This window comes from Calcarisporiella thermophila, assembly GCF_041956535.1.
Source record: "Calcarisporiella thermophila strain CBS 279.70 unplaced genomic scaffold VTP21scaffold_3, whole genome shotgun sequence".
In the NCBI taxonomy this organism is placed as follows: domain Eukaryota; kingdom Fungi; phylum Calcarisporiellomycota; class Calcarisporiellomycetes; order Calcarisporiellales; family Calcarisporiellaceae; genus Calcarisporiella; species Calcarisporiella thermophila.
The window spans coordinates 744,096-752,718 of NW_027192193.1; the positions used below are offsets into that span (position 1 = coordinate 744,096).

At 51.7% G+C, this 8,623-nt stretch overlaps 5 protein-coding genes across 5 annotated transcripts; 1 reads left to right on the forward strand and 4 right to left on the reverse strand.

Moving 5' to 3' along the window:
- Positions 1 to 314: 314 nt before the first annotated feature.
- VTP21DRAFT_7194 (uncharacterized protein) lies at positions 315 to 1,533 on the reverse strand (the record flags this gene model as incomplete). Its single annotated transcript, XM_069397908.1, has 2 exons — positions 315 to 1,056; positions 1,169 to 1,533. 2 exons carry the CDS (start codon positions 1,531 to 1,533, stop codon positions 315 to 317), a joined length of 1,107 nt encoding a protein of 368 aa, XP_069255421.1.
- A 764-nt stretch (positions 1,534 to 2,297) lies between these two features.
- VTP21DRAFT_7195 (uncharacterized protein) lies at positions 2,298 to 4,103 on the reverse strand (the record flags this gene model as incomplete). The annotated part of the gene is made up of 2 exons (XM_069397909.1): positions 2,298 to 2,526; positions 3,922 to 4,103. 2 exons carry the CDS (start codon positions 4,101 to 4,103, stop codon positions 2,298 to 2,300), a joined length of 411 nt encoding a protein of 136 aa, XP_069255422.1.
- Positions 4,104 to 4,395: 292 nt separating this feature from the next.
- Positions 4,396 to 5,026, reverse strand: VTP21DRAFT_7196 (uncharacterized protein; the record flags this gene model as incomplete). The annotated part of the gene is made up of 3 exons (XM_069397910.1): positions 4,396 to 4,558; positions 4,654 to 4,801; positions 4,885 to 5,026. The coding sequence occupies 3 exons, from the start codon at positions 5,024 to 5,026 to the stop codon at positions 4,396 to 4,398; spliced, it is 453 nt and encodes a 150-aa protein (XP_069255423.1).
- Positions 5,027 to 5,430: 404 nt separating this feature from the next.
- VTP21DRAFT_7197 (uncharacterized protein) lies at positions 5,431 to 6,906 on the reverse strand (the record flags this gene model as incomplete). The annotated part of the gene is made up of 2 exons (XM_069397911.1): positions 5,431 to 6,511; positions 6,686 to 6,906. The coding sequence occupies 2 exons, from the start codon at positions 6,904 to 6,906 to the stop codon at positions 5,431 to 5,433; spliced, it is 1,302 nt and encodes a 433-aa protein (XP_069255424.1).
- Positions 6,907 to 7,332: 426 nt separating this feature from the next.
- VTP21DRAFT_7198 (uncharacterized protein) lies at positions 7,333 to 8,299 on the forward strand (the record flags this gene model as incomplete). The annotated part of the gene is made up of 3 exons (XM_069397912.1): positions 7,333 to 7,587; positions 7,651 to 7,764; positions 7,832 to 8,299. The coding sequence occupies 3 exons, from the start codon at positions 7,333 to 7,335 to the stop codon at positions 8,297 to 8,299; spliced, it is 837 nt and encodes a 278-aa protein (XP_069255425.1).
- Between the last annotated feature and the right edge of the window lie 324 nt (positions 8,300 to 8,623).

Sequence of the window (8,623 nt, forward strand, 5' to 3'; positions counted from 1 at the left end):
CTATTTTGTTTTTCTTAGTTTTTTTTTTTTTTTTTCTTTTCTTTTCCTTTATAAAAAGCAAGGTTCTTTACTGTTGAAGCCTCGAGCAGTCATTGAAGAGAGAAATAGGAAAGAGAGAGAGAAGTAAAAAAAAAAAAGAGGAAGAATTGATCCAAAGAAGAAAATATATATAAAAGTACTATAACAAAGATAATAAAAAAAGACACTAAAGTTTATAAAATGGAAGATACTGTGTATATGGTAAAACAAACATATATATATATATAGAGAAAGAGAGAGAAAGCGAGAGCATGGAGTGGAAAATCGACATGATTTCACCAAACCCTTCTTCGTCTTCGACCTTGGCGCTCCTTCACTACCTCGTCATAATTTTTCACATGCCGCGACTGGCGTTGTCGGACCCTTTGATAGAGGTAGAGCAGGTTCGACAAATCCTTTGCGATGACAAACAGGCATCCGCCGATCACGTTCCGGTGGAACGTGTCAGTGCGGGCCCGTATGAACGCAAACCGTCCAAGGAAACTGCCCATCGTGGAGGCGATGGCGGGGAGCAGAAGAGCCCCGGCAATCATCCGCCCCAGATCGGCCCCGTAGAATACTCGCATTTCCGTGTCGCGGTGCTCGTCCTCCTCTCTTGCCTCCACGCCACCCTGGAACTCTCCCGCCAGCTCGCGGTCCCGCTCCACTAGCTCTTCTCTCCACCCGTGCTCGCCCTCGGCGCCAAATCCTCCCACATCGTGCTGATCTCCGCGCAGGAGCTGCCTCCATCGTTTCTCCGGCCGCCCAAAAAGCTGGGCATAGACCCCATTGTAGAAGAGCCTAGCCCACGGGAGCAGGGACATGGTAAGCGCGGGAGTGGGGGGCCAGGTGAGGGCATGGTCACGCCCCAGCACAAGCAGCGGTACAAGGGGCATGAAGACATCCATGTGGGGAGTGCGAGAGGCCACCAGTAGTACGGGGATAAGCGGGAGCCCGATCCAGGTGCGCCAGGACCAGTCCCCTGCAAGAAGGGCCTCCCCCTCCTCCGCGCCACACACGGTCAGAACAGCGTAGGCCCTACAACGAAAACGAGAGAAAACTTATTCAGTCTTCCGCAAAATGGATCATGGCGGCTCGGGCCTATCCGGGTTTGGACGGCTGGGAAATCCAAGAGAGGGACGCTCCTTACCCGTAGGTTGTTCCGGTGATGACGACCGAACATGTGAGGCCCACCACCATCAAATACGGGACTGCGCCTTGGAAGGCCAGATCGACCCGGGTCATGAGCTGCAGGAGGGTCGAGTTCCGCTCCGTCAGCACATAGGTGGCCTGGCACTGGGGGCATCGCACCTTTTTCGAGGTCAATCCCTTTTGATTCTCAGAAATCCACTTGAGCAGGCACTCCTCGTGGCTGATGAGCGAGCATTGGCACGGCTTAACCCAGCGTTTGCCAGCCGACTCTGCGTCATCGCCAAAGCAGATCCAGCATTTCCGGGGATCCTCTCTGGAGCTTGAGGGCAAATGGGTCGTGGCTGATGTCGTGATAGAGGCCATTCGCTCACGCGTCCTCTGATTAAGTCGCTGAGTGTCAAGGTTTTTTGTTCTTATATAGGAGTTGCTGCGAGTGGCACGGTTCTTTGCAAAGTATCAGTTGAGGATAGCCGCTTCCCAGGGGATAGCCCAAGCTCGGATTAGGCTTGCATTTTATTGCTGAAAAAGCACGAGTAAATTTGTCCCGGGTTCCATGACAAATGGCACGCGCTCTGGTCTTTCCAGAGCACGCTGTTCTCAAGCTCAGTGCTCGCGCCATTGCCTCTGTCGATGCTCTCTCTCCTCTTTTTTTTCTAACCCGGGGCCCACCCAATGGCTACACCCGCCAGAGCCTCAAATTGAGACTTCCGGACCCCCTCCTCTCCGTATCCCTCAAATTCCCCTCCAGATTCCCCCCCCCCCCCCACACACACCACCTCACGCTCATATCACGTCAGAGCCCTGGCTGGCTTGACGGACTGCGGCCGACAGCCTTTCACCCGTCAACTTCTCCTAGGCCGTTTTCACTGACAGCAGATTGAATCATGCCATTTCGGAGTGTAACTTTCCCTTTTGGTGGAGCCAGGCCGATTCCGGATAAGCAAGAATTGGAGGAGGAAAAAATGCCATGAGGAAGCAGCGTGCACCTTACTGGCGCGATGCCACGCTAGAGGGGCAGCGGGCTCGCCATTCGAAAAACAAGCGGGGCAATAAAGCCCGATGTAGAAATTCCGCTTTGTTTTCCCCTCTTCTCTGCCCTCGCTAATAGAGTTGATTAGCAAATTAAATCACAGCAAGAACGTTGGCCCGTTTTGTGCTTTCCAGAGGAGCCTCCTCGATAATCGTGCATGGGTGAGGGGGGAGAGCACACATAGAGTTTGGGTTGAGCTGGAGTAATAGAGCATCATCCACGGCTGGGCTGCAGGTTTTGGGCGAAGAGAGCCGTGATGGGCTAGCGTTGGTGGAAACGCGGGAGCTCGCCGGTGGGGTGTAGGGGCTTGGGCAACCGGATCGCCTCTAGAGAAGGTAAGGAGGCCGAGCAAAAGGAGCAATTATTAAAGCTATTTCGTGTGTGCTTTATAATTTTATGTCCTGATTAATCTTGATTTTAGGATTGTCCTGCCCTTCTCTCTCCCTTCCATCGGGCCCATCCCCTCCCCCCCCCCTTCTTTTCCCCTCCAACTGGATTTCGAATGTGCACAGCACGTTCTCCTTTGTTATTTTGGCCCTTCTTATCGTGGCGAGCACGAGGACGATAAGAATGTTGCACTCTTGAAAATGCACCTCCGCCAGAGGACAATAACAGGTTCATCTTAAATAAGAAGGAGGCGGGGGGAGCTTTGTATGAAATATGGAGCTAACAGCATGGAAGGGGATTCAGGGCTACTTGGACTTAAAAAATGGAATGGAAGAGGCCCACGAAGGCTATCTCCTCTGCCCAGACAGAATTGACGGGGTCATTTCAAGATCCTCTCGATGCATTAGAGTTGACAAATACACTCTATCTTCAAAGGGGACGACGCCGAAATCTTAAAAAACCAGTAGGACCGGAATTCGCGAAGACAGAGCAGAAACAAGGTTCTCTCAACCACCTCTCTTGCGGCTAGATTGATTCTTCCTCTTATCAGCTCCCGCGTCATCGTCGCTTGACCTGTTAAAGCTCAATTAAAGTATAATTCTTCGACCAAGGGGGGGAAGGTTTGAAAATTCAGGCTAGGTACATCGCTTGTCAATAAGGATAGAATCGGAGAGAAGATTATTACTAAAAAAAACCAAGCGTTGCATCGATAGCTCGACGACAAGGCTGCCATGTATCTATTCCTCCCTGTTTGTCCGTGCCTCTGTAGAGTCCTCCTCATAGGGTTCCATCAGTACAGCTGGGAGTCGTTCCGAGCTTTTTTTTCTCAGCTCCTCTTCCCTGGCCTCCACACGGATTGCGTCCGTCGTCTATTTATTGCCACGTTAGGGAAAGCGAACCTGAGAAATTCTGGATTGCGTGTGTGAGCCATTATGAACTTGGGATCAATTTAATTAAGGTTCGATTTCAAGTTAGGTGCATGCAATAACGAGTTGCTGCTTGGCAAGCGGGGCATATGGAGGAGGAAAGGATGGTCCTTCGTCCCCCCTCACCCATCTCAGCACGCAATCGGGTTTCCCCAAGGGAGCCACGGTAAAATTCAAAGAAAGACGTCTATCGGATCCGTTTGATATATTCTATGGAAGAGGCGAGTCCATCATCCTATTCCGTGGGTGGCGTCTTCAACCGGTTGCCGAGTTTCAAGAGGCAAGAGCACCTATATAAAGGCGGGATCCGCGTAGTCGCGGTCGCATCTACAGGCCCCAGGCTCTTGATAAAATTTTTTAGACTTTTGTTCCATATAATAGCGCTCTCCTCCCCCATCCATCCCTTACCGGCTCCCATCTAGTATCCACCTAGACCCAATAGAGACATGCCTGCCACCACCTGCCCCTACTGCTGCTGCCGCTGTGCGGACAGCGACGCCCTTCGCGACCATATCTTCAGCGTGCACCGGGGCATCCTCTTCGGCTAAAGCATCTGCCAGCCGGAACGTTTCCGAGGGCCCCCCTTCCATTGTTGTCATGTAGTATCCAAAAGCACCGTTCTATGTAGTTACCACCTCTCCCCACCTTTTAATTATCCTCATCCCACAATCGCCCTCTAGAGATTCAAGAGAGAGGGTTTAATGCTTCTTCCCCCTAATACCTTCCATTGTATTCTTGGCTGACTGGTTCCCCCAAGCGCTTTTTGGAGCACAAAAAATATAAAGACTGTTTTATTTTTGATATACATGAGATATGCTATGAACATTAGAGAGGATGCTAAGAATATTACGAAAGTTGCAGAATATGGCGGCCGCCCTCTCCCTACGGCTCTTCCTCCAACCCCTCTCCCCTAAACACGACCACATTGTTGTCGGTCTCGTGTATCCGCACCTCGTACAGCATTGCGCTCTTAGCTCCGCCCCCAAGCTGGTCCAATTCGCCCTTCATACTTTTCCAAATGAACACGGCCAAATTCTCCGTGGTGCTATTAGTCACGAACAAATTCCAAGTTAAGAAACCAAATTCAGCATCGGGCTCAAGGGGGAGCTAGAAATGCAAGGAAAAGGAAGAATCCACTACCTTGGCACCTTACGGAAATGTTCCACGTCGAGGTCCAAGTTTCGGTGATCCAGCAATTCCAGAACCGCATGGATGCATGTCTTGAGGTCGGCCAGGTTGAGGACCATGCCTGTTATCGGATCAATCTCGCCTCGTACTGTCACCTCCACTACCAAATAAAAAGTAGCTTGTGATTAACGACTCCTAATAACGGATGTATTTGGTAACTGTAATACCAAGTAGAGTTATTACATTTATAGTTATGACCATGGAAGTTTGGATTGTTGCATTTGGTGTAGAGCTTTTGGTTCTCCTCCGCGCTCAGATGGATGGAGTGCAGGCGATGGGCGGCAGAAAATGATTCTGACCGGGTGAGGTAGGCAATTGGCGGCATTCGATCTAGAATGGATTACGAGAATAAGGTGAGAGAAAGAGGTGCTTGGGCCCAAAGGGGATTTGTAAGTGAATTCCCATTGGCTTGAATTTTCTCACGGTGTAAAAAATAAATACCACCTCAACCCTTCTTCCTCTTAAGGAATGGGGAGGCGATGACGCTATCGAGATCGCGCACCCACACCCATTGAAAACAAAGAGCATGTATTGGTATTGCACGGTGAGATGCATACAATAGAAAGCAGATACTATTGCTACTCGGGGAAGAGACGGGATGACGGCGAATTTTCAGGCATAAATTAGAAATGTGAAGTATAAATAAATAAATAAATAAGTGAATAAAGAGGGGAGGATGAAAGGGGAGGGTCCCGAGGCCCTTTCCCCCACCGCGTCCTTTGGACGAGTCTAGTTGGCCTTCTTCTGGGCGAGGGCACGGTCTCTTGCCCACATCAGGCGGAGCTCGACGGCCTCGGGTACGTTCTCGACGAAGAGTCCGTCCACGCCCAGATCGAACATCTGGTAGAACTCCTCCTTCTTCGCAGCGTAGCCGTCGGGCTTCTCTGGCGTCTTATACTGCTGGGCATCGTAGAAGGTGTAGGGGGCCGCACGGATCTGGCGCTTGTGGAGCTCCTGGACGAGCTGCTTGGCGTCGAGGAAGCCTCCCATCTGCTTGATCTGGGCCTCATCAAAGGTGACGTTGCGCTTACGATAATCGGCTTCAGCGCCCTCCTTGAAGGCGGCCTTCCACGGGCCGAAGTACTTGGCAAAGGTGGCGACGTGGTCCAAGCCCTTGGGCGTGAAGAATTCGGGGCGCTCGTCGACCAGCATCAGGACGTCAAAAGGCGAGTTCTTAGCGAGGTACTCGGCGGTGCTGGGGTCGAAGCTCTGGATGACCACGGGACCGCGGAACTCCGCGGGGATCTGGGCGGGGGCGGTGGTATTCTCCGGAAGGACGGTGGCGGGGCGGCTGATCTTGTGGTCGCCGAGGGCGTAGCCGAAGCGCTGCAGAGTGGACAGCACCAGGTTCTCGAAGAACCGGGGCTTGTCGGAGCGAAGGGAGTTGAAGTGGGTGGGCGACTTGAGCTCGGGCACGAGGCCGATGGGGCGGCCAACGCGGGTCGACAGATTCTGCACCAACTCGAGGTATTCTTCAAAGGTGGGGATGTTGAAGTTGGTGTTGAAGTACTGGGGCCGCACGCCAATGGGCGGGGTGAGCACCTTGAGCTTTCGCAGCTCTTCGAGCGTGAAGTCCTGGACAAACCAGTCGTCCTCCGTGACATTCTTCTCGCCATTGTAGTATGTGCGGCTCGCCTTCTTCGACGCAAACTCGGGAAGCTCTGCAACGTTGGTGGTGCCGCCGAGCGAGAGATCGTGGAAGCACACAAGCGCGTCGTCCTTGGTCAGAACAAGGTCGGGCTCCACAAACTCGGCACCCTCAATGGCTGCAAGGTGATAGGATCCAAGGGTATGCTCAGGCATGATGGCTCTATCATTCAAAGGGGGAGAGGGAGAAGGAGAGGCATATGGATTAAAGAGCATCTCGAGTGCGCGTTGGAGGGCTCAAATTCATTCGCAAAAAAGAGTCTTCTCATCTTTCATTGTCTTGGGATGCGGGGGGACTCAATGGAGGAGGAGCGGGGGGAGGGGGGAGGGTACTCACTTTTCACCGCGATGCGCGAACAGGGCCGCGGGCTTGCCATCAAGGGTGGGCCAGGTGAATTCGAACGAGTCTGGGATGTGGGCACGCACCCCGCTGCCGACGGCCACGATTGCGAGAGCTAGAGGGAAGACCTTCATCACGTAGATCAGATACACACAGATGGAGGTCAGGGATATGAGGAGAAATAATCGCACGAAACGTCGCTTAACGCAGATAAGCATGGTTCTTGATTATATAGAAAGGGAGGACAAAACTCCGATCCAAATAGAATTCCTCATCTCTTTGCAACTCATTAACCTCGTTTCCAATTACCGATCACTGGGCCCCAACGTGATAGCCGAGGGGGGAAAGGCGGGATTCTTAGTGCGGGAAATCCTGCAAGCACGTGCCTATCACAAAAAAAGCCACCATTGGACGTCGAGGCCCACGGATGAAATCATTGTGCGGGCTTTGCTTGGCTGGTTCGAATCCCTCTCTCTCTGCTCCAATACCCTGTGAAGCCTAGTTTCTAAACCCATTCTTTGTCATAGAGCCGTATCCCGTTTTTTTTCCGTTCTTCTTGCTACGGTCCCCTTCCCGCTCCCCCTTCCTCCTTCGCCCCGCGCTTTTGCATCTCCAAACACACATAGAACTACCGGCTCCATAGAATGTTGACTTATCGGCCTCAAGTCCTTGCCCTTGAGATAGACAAGGTCCTTGCTGACACAGCCGGTGCACTTATGCGATTCAGCACCTCGGCTTATGGCCAATTGACGTTTAACGTCGAGGATCTCTCGTCCCCCAACTACTGGGAGAGGCTCGGCCCCACCCCCGATGAGAGCCTTCGGTTTGCGCGCGAGTTTTTTGCAAGCAAAGAGTTTGAGAAAATCGAACCCATGCCGGGAGCATTGGAGGCATTAAGGGTATGTAGGGTGGGCCTATACATTTGGATGACCCATTCGCTTTTACTCATGCTGCAGTAATAGGTTTTGAAAGCAAGACGATTCACCCTCGTCATTGTCACTTCGCGCCCCCAATTCATCGCTGAAGAGACCCGCAAATTTGTCGACAAGTATTATCCTGGAGCTTTCGATGCTATCGTACGTAGACTCCTCCCCCTCCCCCTCTTCTTGCTCTGTTAGGATTGTCTAACTTTTCCTTCTCCAGTATTTTGGCAATCATTATCTCAGCCTTCAGGAGCAGGCCTGCTTCGTCACCAAATCCAAGCCGGCCATCTGCCGGGATCTCAATGTGCGAATCTTTGTGGACCAGGCGCCCTCGACCATCACCCAGGCGGAGGGATTCAGTGTCATATCCTTTGATCCCACCGGTTCTCTGCGGGGGATTGACGGAGTGGCCGTGAGTTGGCGGGAAGTGCTGGACGGCTGCCGCTCGAGGAGCCCCTTGCGAAATGCATGGACTCCGCTCTGCCTTGCTGAGGATGAAGCAGAGGTGGGACACGAAGAGGTCTTGGAGGAGGAGACCTCCGACGAGAGCAGTGAGGATGTAGAGGCAGAAATGGAACAAAGTATGAACGTGGAGATGCGAGAGATGGATGAGAAGGAGCAATCCGAGGCCCTGACCAGCATGGAGCTCTCGGATCCCGTTACCCATCCGATGTTTTTTGTAGTTTAGATTGCTCTGTTGACTATGTCTTTTTGAATATTTCTGTACAGTCACCTGCCACCCCCTATTGTGTATCATGTTCTTTTTGTTTTCATTAATCTCTTGACATCGCCTTGATTATTTTTTTTCTCTCTATCTATCTCTTTCTTATCTGTGTATTCATGTAAAATGTTCTCTTCATTACATGTGTGGATTGTGTGTTAATAGAGGTAACTACATGTGCATGTATGCTTTATTCAGAATGCTGGGTTGGTGGAGGATGAATAGCTGATAAAAAGCGCCCGGTGGTGGGGGTAGTGCAGATCACGTGAAATGGGAATGAAGGAGGATGGT